The sequence below is a fragment of the Triplophysa dalaica genome, chromosome 10 (assembly GCF_015846415.1).
Source record: "Triplophysa dalaica isolate WHDGS20190420 chromosome 10, ASM1584641v1, whole genome shotgun sequence".
Lineage (NCBI taxonomy): Eukaryota > Metazoa > Chordata > Actinopteri > Cypriniformes > Nemacheilidae > Triplophysa > Triplophysa dalaica.
In genome coordinates, this window is record NC_079551.1 from 17,063,960 (window position 1) to 17,080,573 (window position 16,614).

General features: G+C 36.8%; 1 protein-coding gene and 1 long non-coding RNA gene across 4 annotated transcripts in view; one reads left to right on the plus strand and one right to left on the minus strand.

The window, feature by feature from the left end:
* Positions 1-16,614, plus strand: part of LOC130429410 (uncharacterized) — a 44,361-nt gene that overhangs the window by 8,614 nt on the left and 19,133 nt on the right. The window lies entirely within an intron of this gene.
* On the minus strand, positions 569-16,435 carry LOC130429401 (complement C3-like). The gene is made up of 43 exons (XM_056757939.1): positions 16,322-16,435; positions 16,187-16,222; positions 15,995-16,021; positions 15,127-15,316; positions 14,802-14,964; positions 14,627-14,697; positions 14,443-14,534; positions 14,193-14,275; positions 14,019-14,106; positions 13,410-13,512; positions 13,197-13,311; positions 12,994-13,109; positions 12,331-12,477; positions 11,968-12,183; positions 11,026-11,226; positions 10,725-10,871; positions 10,502-10,631; positions 9,423-9,488; positions 8,882-9,133; positions 8,487-8,781; positions 8,237-8,322; positions 7,625-7,764; positions 7,186-7,395; positions 6,321-6,387; positions 6,128-6,214; positions 5,790-5,993; positions 5,635-5,710; positions 5,400-5,559; positions 5,200-5,310; positions 4,142-4,286; positions 3,821-3,984; positions 3,577-3,732; positions 3,398-3,457; positions 3,209-3,299; positions 3,078-3,129; positions 2,898-2,985; positions 2,669-2,758; positions 2,478-2,583; positions 1,503-1,592; positions 1,329-1,412; positions 1,165-1,245; positions 933-1,080; positions 569-861 (listed from the first exon to the last, which is right to left on the minus strand). Exons 1-43 carry the CDS (start codon positions 16,399-16,401, stop codon positions 723-725), a joined length of 5,253 nt encoding a protein of 1,750 aa, XP_056613917.1. The 5' UTR covers positions 16,402-16,435; the 3' UTR covers positions 569-722.

Sequence of the window (16,614 nt, forward strand, 5' to 3'; positions counted from 1 at the left end):
TTACTGTAGTATAATGTAGTATTCACTATACAGTAAATCGATCAGCTGTACTATTCTTCAATTTTAATCATAGTAATGTTAAAAAACACTATAGAATCTTGAACTCTTTCTACAGTTTACTATAGTAATTATAGTATACTGAAGTATTTTGCATGTGGGATTCACATGAAACCCTTACAAACTTAATAGATGTTAATTTTTATTTGGTAGATTAACTATCTAGGGACCAGAATAATATAGAGAGCTGGGTGTATGTTCTTACTCCAAAACAGCTCTTTAGACCATCCTGGCAACCCCCTAAAGCAACTGCAAGGTAAAACCGCCTTAACATCCCACAGCAATCCCATGGCAACCAACTATGAAGCATCATGGCAGTTTTGGAAAGGCAGGAAACTTAAAATCCTGTGATGTAGTAACCTAAATCAGTGAATGGAGGCCTTTATACAATACAAAATAATTGAAGCTTTTGGTATAAGGTGTATCTTTGTGGGCTTTTGTCCCATGAAGTTTGGGAAGCCCTGTACTAGATCAATTGCTCCCTCTGCTGGTTGATAGAATAAACTGCATGGACGGTTTATACACTGCAATTTTATTTTAATCTTCAACAGATAGTCCAGTTTTACATATAGATCATATCATGCAAATTTTAGAACGAAAATATTCACAGTATAAAATACTGTTTAAGAAAATAAGATTTGTGAGATTCCCATGTAAATCATCGCTCAACTCTGACAGCCGCTCTTTGTCAGCTCTGTTTCAAAACTCTTCAGCTCTGCACATTTAACCTGCATCGTGGAGCTACATTCTGATTCGGACGGCCATCGCTCCACCCACGTGTCCTTTCCCAGCGAATAGACATAACTGAGAGAGAACGAGAGAGTGAAAAATACAAACTCCAGCATAAAGCCGTTCAATGTTGTTGCTCTGCTCACCTGCTGGATGTGCTCCCTGCATGCCAGACGTCAGTGAACAGGCCAATGATCAGATAATCATGACCTTCTCTCAAGTTAAGCCCTGATCTACAGGTTGCATGTGAGAGGAATGTTCTCCTGTCGATTTCCTTCAGGCCAACTTCAGATCCTTCATGAATAGAACAATCAAAGGCACGAGTGAGAGTGCAGGTTATATTATTTAAGAATCAAACTGTAGTTTGCTGTGACTTACCCTCTTTAATAATCTGCACAATCTCCATCTCATACTGGTCATAGTGACTCTGGTGGACACTGAGCAGTTTAACCCTGTAGGCTAAATGGAAGAGACCGAAATCAGATTAATGAGAAGAAGGTTGGAAAGAAAAAACAAATCAATTTAACAGATGAAAGGTTTACCGTGATGTAATCCACTACACACAGCGGCCTTCCTTTGCTCTCCACCAACAGTCAAGGAGTCGGGTTTTACTACGCAGCAGTCTCCTGAAAAAGAAAACTCATGTTTAAAACCAGTAAATAGTGGAAATATGTTAAGTTTATGGTTAAGTCGTGTCAAGGGCTGACCAGACTGACCCTGTGTGCAGCGACACACGTTATCTCTACAGATTCGATCGAGCTGCTGTTTGTCTTCAGGGGGAGAGAAGAACCTGCTGCAGCGTTTATCTGAATACAATCATAAAAAACAACCATTTACAAAAAATATATATTTTCAAGTTCTGTTTCTTTTCAGATGTTCAGAAGATATTCAATATTTGAGATAAACACACGAGTTCTTAAGTTAAAACAAGAAAAAAGTAATTTATTTATTAATATATATATATATATATATATATATATAACCTCACGTTAATATTGAGTCTATAGGACTTTTCAACATCCGGTGGAGGTTTTTCTGAATATATTACAACATATTATATTACATATAAATTATCTCTTTTTTATGATTTTTTAGATGTCTGTTGGTTTTTTTTGCTGATGGCTTACAATACTTCAACTTCTATCTTACTACTATCTTAGTAGTTTGTCTTTTTACCTACGAATAATAAAAAAATCTTGTTTAATAAATACTAAAGTGACAAAATAGCCAAATCTAAATAGCAAAATACAAACTTAGCATTAAAACTGAAAATACACTAATCAAATGTTAACTTTAGTAAAACTATAGTATGCCTAATAAAACTGAAAACAAAACAAAATGTGCACAAATTGGGAAACTTTATAAATTGTTTATAATTTTTGGTTTAAAATCATTATTTTTTTATTTAGTGTAAATGCTCAACATCTATTGGTATAAAAATAAGTTACAATATGTTAAATTGAGTGTTAATAAAAGCATTTTACATTTAACTCTATCAGAATATCTTGAATTTATCCCAATACAGATATTTTAATTTCTTGTTTTAAGCATAAATTCACTAAATTTTGATCATTTCTTTCTGAAAAAAAAATGTTTTTGCTTGTAAATGTACATATCAAGTAGATATCTTGATTTACTATGTTTTTTTTATAATTGTACTTGACAAAAAATTTTTTGCAGGTTGTGTGTACCTTTGTTGTAGTACTGGTAAACTGTAACAGTGGAAGGCTGAAGGTGGCCCACTTTGAATTTCTGATGCAGTCTGAATGAGATCACATCTGTCTCAGAACTTGAGACCTGGGCATCAAAGCAGACAGCAAAATATTAAGCATTTACATAATATTACAGCAGGTGTGAATGATAGGGGTGGCCACTAGGTTACCTTAAACAGGTGAATTATAAGAGATCCTCTGTCACTCAGGTTATCAACTATTTGGAAGTTGTTGATGTATCGGTCCACTGAATTTGTAAGCTATGAGAACAACCAAAGTCATTTGCACTTATCTGAACAACAGTGTACTGTAGCATCAAACCTCATGTAAATTCAATTCAAACTGATCTTGTAAAGAAAGCGTTATGAAACAACCCAGCAGAACCGTGTGTTCTCTCACCATCTCTAAATCAGAATTTTCAGGTTCAAAGCCAGTTGGAAGGCCAATGTCCAGAATTACCATCCTCACCTGGTGTCCCTCCAAAGACCTGATATATAATAAGAACACAAAGCTAAGAATTGTGGGTACACCACAAATCTGCCAACGAGGTGTATAACTGTATAGACAGGAAGCGTTTACCTCACATTAATATTGAGTCTATAGGACTTTTCAACATCTGGTGGAGGTTTTTCTGAAATGGACCGCAAATGTTACCTTGGCTCGCTAGATATTAATGAAAATGTGTCCTTGAAACTAAATATAGAACACACCACCAGTCTCAGAGATGGAGACGTCCAGCTGAAAGCCATTACATGTGCTGTTCTCATACATCTCTGGAAGCTGATGATACACTGTCACGACCTGCGTTAAAATGAGAAAATTGTTTTAGATTATAAATATTGATTTAAGAATCTATTGCAATACATAGTGCAAGTGTAGACATGTAGATGTTCACTTACCTCCAAGATGCCCCTGCCATTCCCAGAAGCCACCACTGTAAATTCCTGATCAAGAGGAACCTTTAGGAGATAAAGAAAGTGATTCATTTGTATCACATCTCAAACCGCCCACCTGTACTTGACCTTTCAGAAGTCACTCCAGAGTAAAAATGAATCAGAATCTTCCACAACATTCTCACATTTGATGATCGAGCCACGTAAGCCACTTTGGGGATGAAGTTCCAGCGTACATCGCTGCGACCCGGCACGCTCAACTCCACCAGCAGATTAAGATCGGAAGAAGGTGGTCTCTTTACAAGATACTCAGACAGAGCCTGAAGCACTACCATGGTTGACTGAGGGGTGAAAGATATCATCACGGTACAAAAAATACAGCTAACACATGAGCGATCTGATTTACTTGATGGTAGATTATAACATTACCTGAGTAGAGCCGTATCCTCCTCCAACACCTCGCTGCTCATTCAACCATCGAAATGGGGCCGCCGCTTCTTCCATGTGACCTCCTTTGATCAGAGCCAACAATGCGTAGCCTGTAGCTTCCAGTGTGAAGTAAAAATTATCAGTGTCTTGCCAGTGGGTACCACCTGTTGACCAAAAAAAGAGAAACATGAACCTGGACGTTTGGAGCTGACGTGATGAAGACTTGAGCTTCAAAACACCTTGGACCACTTTTAATCCTGGATTATGAATTTATATGAAATCATTTGATAGAGAAGAAGCCATTTGTTGACGTTTAAGTACCTCCGGATGCTGACTTTAGCAATATGCTCTTTGAGCAGCCATTAATGGATAACGCTAAAGCGTAACATGCTATAGCCGCTGTGTACGGCCTTTCCAGCCGAGGGAAATGTTGCTGTAGATATGCTGCTGCTTTTCTGAAACTCTCCTGCAGCCCCCAATGAGAGAAAACACAATCTTTATAATTCAACATATAAAGACATTTCAGAATATGTTCGATGTTTAAATGTGTTATAACAGTTATCCAGTTGGCCTATGTGCATTATGATCACACAGCTCTGAAAAGTGTTAAGACCACTCCAAATTTGCTTTATCCAACCGGGAATGGAATCAACCCAGCATTGGTTAATTTTTGACTAAGCAGTGTGTTGTGTCCAATACCCAGCATGGGGCAAAAAAACCCACCAGTGTTCTGCATGTAATGCAGCGATTCCAGTCGAGTGTGGAATTCCAACCAAAGCAAATCACAAGAGTAATAAAATCACACAACAGCAATGTGAAAGACTGCGAGCATGCAACTACGCATGAACGAATGGATCTAAAACTTTTATATTGATTATACTTTTCTTCTTCTCAAAGACATGTATAAACAAATAATAGTATTGTGTCGTTTTGAAATGTTATTTTTTTTGTAGTTTTTTTCAAACAAGGCATCTTAACCCTTTTTATTATTTTGCAAACTATATCCAGTTTGAATTTTCTGCAGATAAATGCAAATAAAATTTGTTGTAATAAAATAAAATAAAAAAGTTTTGTAATTGGATCACAGAATGAAATGAAAATATATCAATTCTACCTAAACACTTCCCCAAAAAGAATGAATTTTGAGAAGCTAAAACTAATTTCAGGAGGGTTTATTATTTTGTCCAGAGCTGTACTGTATATAATTATCGTAACTTGTAAAATACGTTACCAATTTACATTTAGTTTGAGTTTGGATTGCAGACTCTGAGTTTGCAGAGTTGGCAAAAGGCAAATGACTGATGCATTTTGCATATGCACAGGTTCATGTGTTCATGATTCACTACTTATATGAGTGTGAAGGGGAAACAGTGAATTACATTTATGTCCAGACCAGGCTCTTGGCAACTACGAGCATTTCTTGCTTCCGCCAAAGCAATCAGCACAAACGCTGTCATAGACACTTTTGATTCAGGACCCTGCAGGCCTCCCTGTACACATAGGAAATCACAAAATCACGCACATAATAGAAACATCACTGAAATCTGTAATTATTGATATCAATGATTTATATCCTCACCGTCATGCTGGTGGTGTAGACGGGATTATCCTCTTTAAACGATCCATCTGGCTGCTGCTTGTTTTTCAGTAAATACAGCAGAGGCCCACACAGATGCTCCTCACTGATGATTATATACGAGTTGGCCATGGAGAAAACCTTCATCACATATGCGGTGATCCTGAGAGAGAAACAATCAAAATGAATTGAGAAATGCTTGAAATCAAGATGCTATCACTTGTGTTGATATAAATACCATGTGCTTGTGCCTTCATTGCGGTAGGGTGGGTATGAACCATCCGATTTTCGATAATTGAGCTGGTTTTCATAACCTGAGATTTGAAGAAGATTTTTTAGTAAAAGGATAACTATAAAACATACTCTCAATCCATGTACACATATCTCTCTCGCCTCTCTGTATGTATTTAATAGCCTCTTCTCTGCGGTTTATTCCCACACTTTCCCACTGTGAACTGCGGTCCAGGTAATGAGCTGCAATGAGAGGCAGCGTGATGCTCGCCAGGTTCTGTTCCACACATCCACCGGGCATGCGGATCAACGCTGCCAGAGAGTCTTCATTAATGGAGTTATCGATACTGTCTGCCAGCACATCACCTATAGAGACATGAAGGATGCTTGTTAACATGTTCGTTGTACGCATGGGCGTCATAAATAGACAAATAGATTTTTTTATATATTTAAAATGTCATTAGGCATTAAAATGAAAGAATATAGAACAAATCTTTAACCTCTGACATTGACAAAGGTTTGCGGAAGAGAGTTTGGTACAACAGAGTCCAACTGCACTTCGTCCACTCGTATCACCTGTCTTCTTGCTGAAAAATATAAAGGAAATATGTAAGCAAAACTCATGAAATATAGGAAAACTGTAAAATATACAGCTTCAAGGTAAAATGTATATATACTACGCCCTTAATTCACCCTGGCCTCCTTTCTCAGAGGGGTCCAACACAAAGCTCCTCACTTTCATCGTCTGGATGCCCTCAACCTAATATACAATATGCATTATTCATGTACAGTATGTGTATATACACCTTAAGCCAGAAGTGGACAGCAGTACACTATTTTCACTCTCAAGTACATATTTAAGTATTTGTACTTATCAGAGCTTTTTTACTGACTGCAGCTGTGACACGTCCGATGAGACCTGGTTTCTCCCGAGGTTGTTTTTATCTCCATTTATTTATTATTGGAGATTGGGTTCCTCGCCACAGGGCCATGTTGGCTTGCTCAACGGGAGACTGGATTTATTCGATATTATTTACAAGAATGATCTTGCTTGTTCTACATACACCATGCACTGTGCTGTGTTTAACCTTTTTCTGTGTTTTTTTTTTTTAATTTTTTATGTTTTTCAGAACAGCACACAATGAGAAAAGCGATATATAAATAAAATTGAACTGAATTTACTCCGACATAATTTTCTTCACTACAGTGTAAAGCATATACTATGCTTTTTAATCCACTACGTACATTTCATAAATGCATGTTTTTAATCTTTAATACTTAAGTACATCAGAAATCTTGTACTTTATTTATCTATACTTAAGTATAGAAAGAATGCGCTTAAGTATTAAATGTAAAAACACCATTAAAAAGGTTTCTATGAAGTGAAGTAAAAGTTTTCCGCATTAAAAACTCTAATAGGGTGTACGCTGAAAAATGTCCTGGAGGAAAAATACGTCACTACTGTCCACTTCTGAATAGTTATCTAAAAACATTTATTTCACAGAACACAGCATATAACAGATATTAAAAGTTTGTGAGAGAAACAAAACATATTTACCACTACATGTAGATTCTTCCTCACTGCATCTTGCCCCATGAAGTTGGAAGCAATGGCTGTGAGCTGTAGAGGAAGCTCTCCGGTTTTAAGAGGGATGATGGTGTATGAAACGAGAGCAGAAGAAATGGCCTGTACGGTGATCTTCTGTCTGTGGGGTCCGTTGAACGCTATGCTGCACATGTCCTCTGTTTTATCCAGGATTACAGTTACCTGCATAAAGACGCAATGTTCATTTTGAGGGGGTCTGCAATACCCAGGTAAAGCCATTTGTTGCCTTTCACGTGGCAAATAAAGTTAAACCGCACATGTTCTGTGAAATAAAGCGTAATTGTGTATATAACTAATGCAATGTGGACAATGTGGATGTTTGAGATGGGATCAAGATGCCCAGGCAGGTGCCTTATTTGTTTAAATGACAGTCAGTTAAACTAAAACTAACCTCGAGTGTTGAATTCCTGGAGTTGTGAACCACGGCTTTGATTTCCACATGTTCATTTCTGGACACCGAATGAGGCAACCGCAGGTCTATGAAGAACGGCTTCCAAGCCCTGAAGTTATAGGGTTCAGCTACACAAAAACCTGCAAGTTTCAATTACAAAACGTGGTCACAACACTGAGTGAAAAGCCATGAAAATGCTTCCACAGACATGGACAAATACGCCCACAGTGGCCTCATTATTCTGTGATGGGCTTTCCCTAGAAAAAATGAACCCTGTTTCTTAAAAAAAAGACAAGAAAAGAACGAAGCAAGGTTATTTTAGTTTACTAAAATTCTAATTTCATTTAAATGTAAAAAATACCCTAAAAGTTATTGGTTACCTTCAACTAAAAGTTTAAAGCGCTAGAATTATACAAATGAACAAAGACTAAAATGACAAAAGCATACCAAAATTGCTAAAACTTTACCTACAAATAATATAAAACTATGAGTGTCAAAATACAAGCTAATTTACAATATTAATAAAACTAATATCAAAACTAGAATAACTGTGGAACGAAGAAAGGAAAGAGGTTCTGATTCTGCTGTCCAGTCAAGAACAGAGATGTTTACCTGTTTTAGGTGAAGCGCTGATGGCCAGAAAGCCCCACTGAGTGATACTATCAGGAAGAACAGTATCCACCTGATATACAGCCAACCTGTAATGAATACATCAAAACAGAAACAAACAATTCTGTAAATATTTGTTAGATGTCATGTCATGTGTGTGTGTTATGAATAGTCCTTGCTGTGCAGTGTGGCTAAAGGGAAAATTCAGAAAAGCTCTCTACAGTATATGACAAGTCAAAAGCAAAACTCTTACCCGTTAGTTCTCCCAGGCATGGGTACGTCGGGCAGTCTGATATCAGTCCACAGCCAAGATTCGAAGAACTTGGAGCGGACATAAATGTCCTCTATGTCAGCATCATCAAAGTCATCTTCTTCTTCCTCCTCTTCTGTGTGTGCATCTTGTACAATAGCAGGTTGAGCAACCGCATCCTTACTTACAGCTAAATAAAGACGACGTTCTACAGGAGGTCCCGGAATCCCAGCCATCCCCACGAGGCCAGGTCTTTCCAGCATATACACACGTCGAGACATTTCCAACGAATCAAAATCTAGGTGGGAAGACACAAGGTTGATCTTTCATCTTGATCCAAAGTCGGGAAAAGCTCTGAAGGTATAAAGAACATAAAGTTCAGCCAGGCAGGTGCTCACGTAATCTTAATAGTTGATCGACCACTGTGGTGGTTGGTGGAGTTGTGGTCGGCGGAAGGGTAGTTGTTGGAGGTCTGGTTATGTCTACATGCGGCTCGCCCCTGTACTGCGTGCAACAACGAAAGAAAGCCAACACGCAGTTCCAGTCCTCTGTGATGTATAGGGTGCGGCGATAGCACGAGTACGGCATGGGAATGTCCCTCATGCCGTCCATGCAACATCTCTGGAGGAATTTATCAGGGTATTCCTTTTCTGAACAGAGGAACCACATTGGTTTTTCCAAAAAAGTCTTTCTTGAACGTTTAACATGAAACATCTTAACGTTAGCTAACGCACTTTAAACTTAAATGTAATGATTATATATTTAGATGTTTACATTAACCTTCATTAAAAATGAAGTAAAAAGACATTGCGCAGTGTTAGGTCATCAAAGTGTATTTGATCTTATTTTTGTGTTATCAAAATAAATTACAGTCTGTCAGTATTTTACACACCTGCAGTAGCTACAATATCAACCAACACATCCCTTACAGACACTCACCCATCTGCTGTTTGATCTGCAGTCTAGCAGAAGAACGTCTTTTCCTGGATTTGTTGGAGCATCGATCTGTTCGAAGCATACCAAATGACAATTAAAGGAATATGAAAAATCTGTCATTATTTATTCAGTCTAATGATATTGTTTTGTCAAAAGAAAACAAAAATCCTCATAAAACAGTCCTTAGTGATCAAGAGCCTCGAACCTTTATAAATCATGCACTTCCTTTCAAGAAAGAACATTTCTTCTGAAAAGCCCTTTGTGAAGAGACTGAATTATTTACAGTTAACATTACTCTCTGTTGTTCTAAAACAAACAAGAACCGATGTCTAGATACACAGTTGTGCTCAAAAGTTTACATACCCCTTGCAGTATCTGGGAGAAGCTGAAACATTTGAAAGAATAAGAGGATTTTTGAAGATGAAGGTTTATTTTTAATTTAGTCCTGCCCTGAGCAAGTTATGGGCTATTTTGGGAATTTCTGTTATTATTCTTTAGTGTGAACTTTATGTTAATATTTCTTTGTAAATACATGTAAATGTAACATGTGCATGTACATGTAAATACACATATGAGCAAATAAACGCGGACCGCATTTGACCTAGACTGCTTCATGGTGTCTAAATACTGTAAGCAAACAATGTCTACAATACAAACACAGGTTGCCCTTTGGATTTAAACAGAAAACCTCCACCAGATTTCTTCATATTTACCTCCATTTTTTACATTGTATAACCATAACAGCCCATCCCCAGGTCTCTATGATGTGCTGGCCCATTAAAATAACTTTAAATTTATTACTTTTATTAATCTGGACTAGTTTTACATACCAAATTGTAATTAATTTTGGTTATAAGCAAGGGGTGTCCAAGCCATCTTTAAACGCTTCATAAATAAAATAAGTAGCCTAAATAAATGAAAACCCAACCATACAAATTTCTGTATTTTATGTTATGTTCTTTACCTTTCACCATGTGTCCCAATTCAAAACCTTTGGACTTAGTTTTTTATCGATATATTTATCCTGTAGTATTTCTCGTACCTTTTTTATACAAAAATACATTAGTGTTTGTGTGAAGCACCTGTTCTGGCTTCAGTGGAGACACCAGTGCTGGAAAAAAACATCAGTCCTGCATCAGCAAACACACTCATACTTTCCCTTCCTCCTCCTGTGGTGCACCCCATATCCCCCTCACCCACCACCTCCCACACCTGAATGGAAAGACAATGGTTTTGGAGTTCGTAAACCGAAGGGCAAAATTATTTTTAACACGTTTTAATGTTTTAATGACATCATCATCATACTTTATTCTGCGTCAGCCGGTTTCTGCTCAGCAGAAAAATTGCATTGTCCACGGCGACCAGGCTGACCTTTGATCCAGGATCACCTGTAACTTTTAACTGAAAGCTGCTGCCTGGTGAAACATCTCTGTTCATCGCTTCCACACTAAGCTGATGGTGAAACAGTTTTTTAAGGCATTCAAAAAGAAGATAAAATAATTACATCAAAGATTGATCTCAATATATTGATTAACATATTCGAGATGAAATTTCCCAGTTTTTTACAAAAACTTGAAAAACTATTTGTATGATTGAATGGACTCACCGAACCTACGCATCGGTCTTCCACATCCACCAAGACTGAGTCTGACACCACTTCTGCCCTGTTTTGCCACGGCAACATGTAGTACCCCACGAACCGAAAGGAGGGGAGCATTTCCGTGGTAACCAGCAGAGGAATATTTGTGAATTCCTGGTCTTTGACACTGAGTCTGGCAGCTTGGATTATTTTGCCTTTATTTAACACCTGCAGCAGCATTAATAATAAGGTTACAGTATTTCCCCTTAATAGAGGTCAACCGATATATCGGTTTTACCAATGCTTATATGCTTATATTTATATTCATTCTTTGAAGTTGCAGGCTTAGAAAATTACTTTTTTCTTTGTACAGTACGTCATTTAATTTGTGTTACTTTTAGTGTATTTGGCTGATTTAAGGTTTTACTCTTCAATTGAATTTGGTTTTTTTTTTGTCATAAATATTTTCTTTTCATTTATTTTTAGCATTATTGAAGGGATAGTTCACCCCAAAATTCTGTCATCATATGCTTACCTTCATGTTATTTCATACCGGTATAAATTACTTTTGTTCTAATGAACACAGCGAAAGATATTTGAAAGAATGTAAGTAATTTTAAATTCCGGGACATCATAGTAGGAAAAATTGAATGGCAGTCAAAGATGCACCCGTTGTTTTCCTAAATTCTTCAACATAAACATTTATTTTCCAACTATGGCAGTGGATGATGCCCCATGTCTGAAATATGCTAAAATTCTTCTAAATACCTTTCTCTGTGTTCATCAGAACAAAGAAATGTATACAGGTTTGAAACAACCTGAGGGTGATTAAAGGATGACGGGATTCTCATTTTTGGGTGAACTAAGTGGAAAGTGATTTTTAAAACAATTAAATGTTTATCAGCCTGTTTTTAACTTTTGTTACATCATTCATTCCCCTCCCAACACACCTCCCAGTACCACCCTTACCGTGTATGTCAGATGCTGCACAAGGTTTTTCTGTTCTGGAGATGAAGTGCTGATGAAAACTTTAAAGTTAAGAATATCCCCCACCCTTACTTTGTTTCTGCCAACCGAGATATACAAATAGTTTGCGAAGTTACTCCTAAAAGGTGTGTACGGGTCCACACGCAACTCTTGTACAGCCTGTTGTTCTGCCTTTAGACCTTCAACCACCGTCTCCACCTAAACATAAACCCACAGAGGAAATCACAAAAAAAGTCTCAAGGCTTAAATGAATATACAGTAGATCCACAGCAGGTGATATTTAAACAAAATTTTAGATTGTTTGTATTTTGCATGTACATCGTAAGTGTCCCTGAGATTACATACTTTTAATATTTGTGATGTCACAATCCCTGGCATGTTCAGAGACACTGTAAGAATGCCAGTGTTCGGTGTGTTGTGTATGTTTTGAAGGAGGTTGATCTTAACAGGTATATTACGGGCTGGAGATCCATCATGGTTACTCACTGTGACCTATAAATAACAAAATAAATCTTTCACTTTATCCCCGGAATGATAATGGTAACATTAAAACCATAAGGAATAGTTCACCCAAAGATGACATTCTGTCATCATTGATTTGCTCTCATGTTTTTCCGAACCTGCATGTACAATATTTCCCTCCTGCATAAATTACGCAAGATTTATTTATGGCATATACAAACCTGTATACATTTCTTTATACAGTAGAACACAAAGAAAGATATTTGGAAGAATGTTAGAAACTGACATTTCTGGGACATAATTGTGTACCATAGTAGGAAAAATTTAAGTGGAAGTTTGACCTACTATGGTAGTCAATGGTGCCTCAGAACTGCAAGCATCTTTCTTTCTGTTCAGCCGAACAAAGAAATTTATACAGATTTGAAACTACTTGAGTAAATGAATTTTGGGTGGGGTATCCCTTTAAATTATATTTTATTTATTCAAATGTGTTTTGAATGAGCAATTGCTTTAAGCCGTAAACACTGCTGAGGTAGAAAAAATTACCATCATATCAAAAGGCAGACCAGGTTTAAAATACTGAGGTGTGCCCCTGAAGGAAATCACGTAGGGTGAGATGACTATTTTAATGCCTGATTTCTCCGATTCAACAAGGTCACTGCCTAAAGAGAAAAGAGGTAAGATAATAATGTTTGCAGATAAACAATCATTATTATAGAAGAGCAGTAATACACTGCATAATGTCCCACCTGAGCTGGTCATAACTGAAGCTTTGACATACACAGATGACCCCACTAGGCTACGTGTGTTAGGAAACACCCTCTTTATCTCCTCCATGGTTAATGTGACGATTCCTCTGTCCAGCTGCATATATGGGGTATAATGGCACGTCATGTTCAATAACACCGACATACTTCTTTTTGTTACTTAAGTACCACGTTGTTCTTGATAATGTCACTTACATTATTCAGTTGCTTCATAGAAGAGAGTCTCTTCTTTTCCCCATTTATTTCAATACCGAACAGCACATATGCTGTACCCTGCACTGGGCTTCCATACAAATAACTTGGGGAAAGGAAAACCAATGTTAGGATATCCTTAACTTATTATTTGTCCCATGACCCTGACAATCATCCGGTCTTCAGGTCTAAAGGTTTAGGACATCCAAACAGAAAAGCCGATTGGGACAGACAGACTCAGTCATCATTCACTTAAATTGGATGGAAAAAAGCATTCAACATTCATAAAAATCTCTTTATCATGTAAAGAAAGAATTTAGGGTTTGGAATGACATGAGAGTGGATAATTGACAACCTTTGAACTCATTTTTTAAGATTAAATGTTTAAAAGTAGCAAACGTTGATGGTAATGTCATGAATGTTTTCATTAAAGTAAAAATTCTATCAAATATATATTATAATAAAAAAATATTAAAATGTAGCAGTGGTACTACAAAGACCCACTGGTGGTGACGAACAAAAATGAATGCAAATAACTAAACTTAATGCTTATAGAATAATTGTAACATACTGTAAAGTTGAAGTATTTACGGACTGCAAAATCAAACAGACCTGGCACTGACTTCTATCTCCAGCTTTTCATCATCCAAGCTAAGGTGAGACTTCTTGGGAGTCAAAGTGACATTGAATGCAGGCAAAACTGCAAAAGATGAATTGAAGTCAGACCTACATAAGAATACATTAAGAAAAACACTGCACGAGCTAAACAAATCGTATATTTCCTACCATATTTCTTTACTTCAAACTCTCTGCTGAATGTGTTTTCTTTGCCCATGTCAAGCTTGGCAACAACTTTCCACCTGCCCTCTCTAAAATAGTCAGAAAATGCTCATCAAATTATTATAGATATACACTCGCATGAATATATCATTTGAATGCTATTTTTAATATAATTTTGATGTAAACCATATCAAATAATTATTATATAAATATCACTAGTACTATATAACACAGAACAGAAGTTCTCTGTGCATACTTGACTACACTTGACAGGGGGTAGATATGCGAGAAGACTCCATCATTTGCCATGACTCTGGGCATACCGTGAACTGCAATACCATCTGGGTTCTAAAACAGACCACCAACATCCCGTAATACACCAAGACACTGTTTAATAAATATGATGATTTTACACAACACATTATGGTAAAGACAGTCACCTGAATCTCCAGAGATATGGATTTCTCCACAGCATTGAACTCTGTATTAGAAACAAAAGCCCTGCAACGTACTAAGAAATGCATTAGAGAGAGAGAAAGACATGAGATTCAAAAAGACAGAAACACTGTTTATTAGTAATAAAGTTGCAGAAAAAAACAACATGTGAGAGATTACATATGTCTCCAGGGTTATAAACAGGTTTGTCGGTCTGAATAAAGATGTATCCAGCTCGGGTTGACAGCGGTATGATTCTCTCCATTTTATAACTGCCGAACTGAACGAACAGCTGCACATAATTCTTTTTCTTTTCATCCAAATGGAGCAGATTTGGATCGAGCTGAGAAAAGGAGATTGACACAAAATTATAAAGCTTTACATTCATGCTCACATGCTCAAACAGATGAGGTTTTTAACCAAATGTTTTCCGTTTACCCTAATTTAAAGGTTAACACATCTATCTGAGAAAACAAGCTTATTTGCTTGAGTTAAGAGAGCTGACCTCAATGGTTTTGAGCGCACTGTAGCTGTTTTCCTTATTAAGGATGACATGGCCACTTAGCAGAATACTTGATGGGGGGTAGTTTTTGATGTCAAAGGAGACTTTTGTGTCCTCTGATAGGTTGTTTCCCTCGAGAAGGATGTTCTGCTTGGTTCCAGGTCTTAGCTTGGCAGGAGCCAGTAGAGTAAACCTGATACACAACAGATGTATAAGTTGACTTAAACAAATCAGTTCAATTGGGGGCTGTGGGGAATGAAGAGATGCCAAATGAGCGTACAACTAGTGTGATGTAAATGATGACTGTGTGGTTTTGGAAGGAAGCATGTTTGGTACTGAATCAACACTCCTGTTTAATAGTTCTGTTACTTTTTACTATAAATAACACTTTATGGTTTTAATTAAAAATGTTTTAGTTACTTACTGATATATACAACATACAGAAAGTCATTTTGTAATAAAATCAGGGGGAAAATGGAATCACTGCGCTCTACTAACTCAATGTGCATAGCTCCATAATAAACTTTTCTCAAAGAACAAAAAAACAAACTATCATGTATTGCACACTAAAAAACAAAAAATAGGAAATGACATCACAGAAATGACCATAGAAAACCTCTATACCATGTTTCAATGTTGATAAATCTCTTGATCTTTTTATCACATAGGCTACAAAATAAATTAAAATTGTCAAATTACAGCTCTAAACTTTAAAAAGATTACTCGTATAAGGAAAAAGCATTTCCCTTACAATATATGTATATATGCAATATACAGATCTCTTGTGGAAATACCTGCGCTCTGTATTGATCAGGCATTTTTGTGTTTGTTAACATTGAGGGCATAGGACAAGACAAACTTGTGTACTTACGACGGAGATAAGTCGGTTTCTAGCTCTCTGCAAACACAGATAACAAACACTCAGTTTGGGATTAATTTTCTCCAAAATGAACCTTTCATTTTAAATACAACTACATTATATCTATATATCTAAGACAGAATTTTTTAATTCACACTCTTTAGAGACATGTATATGTAAAGGTACAAAACACATCTACTATACCGAAATTGCAGATTATGTAACCAAAACGAAGTCCTGCTGTTTAGTCCACAAAAAAACACCACAAATCAATTCAAGTAAGAAAAGTGGATACTTAATGTCAATAAAACAGAACAATGAAATGCAAGTCAAACTAACCGCCTTTGAGGAGAATACTGGGCATTGGAGATATGACACATCAGCGCCGTCCATAACAGCAGCGGAAGAAAATGCATCATCCTTTGGGACCGACCCTTCACAATGTTAGGACACAGCACCAACCGAGCAAAAGTAGCTAACACTTCTCCACCCACTTAAACCACGTGACCACTGTCTTCATTAACTTGTGCAACACTTGGATCAACATGCACATGCAAACAATCATGATGAACCTTTGATTTAGAATATTGACAACTAAATAACACTAAACAATATTAGTGGTTCATTTCGAA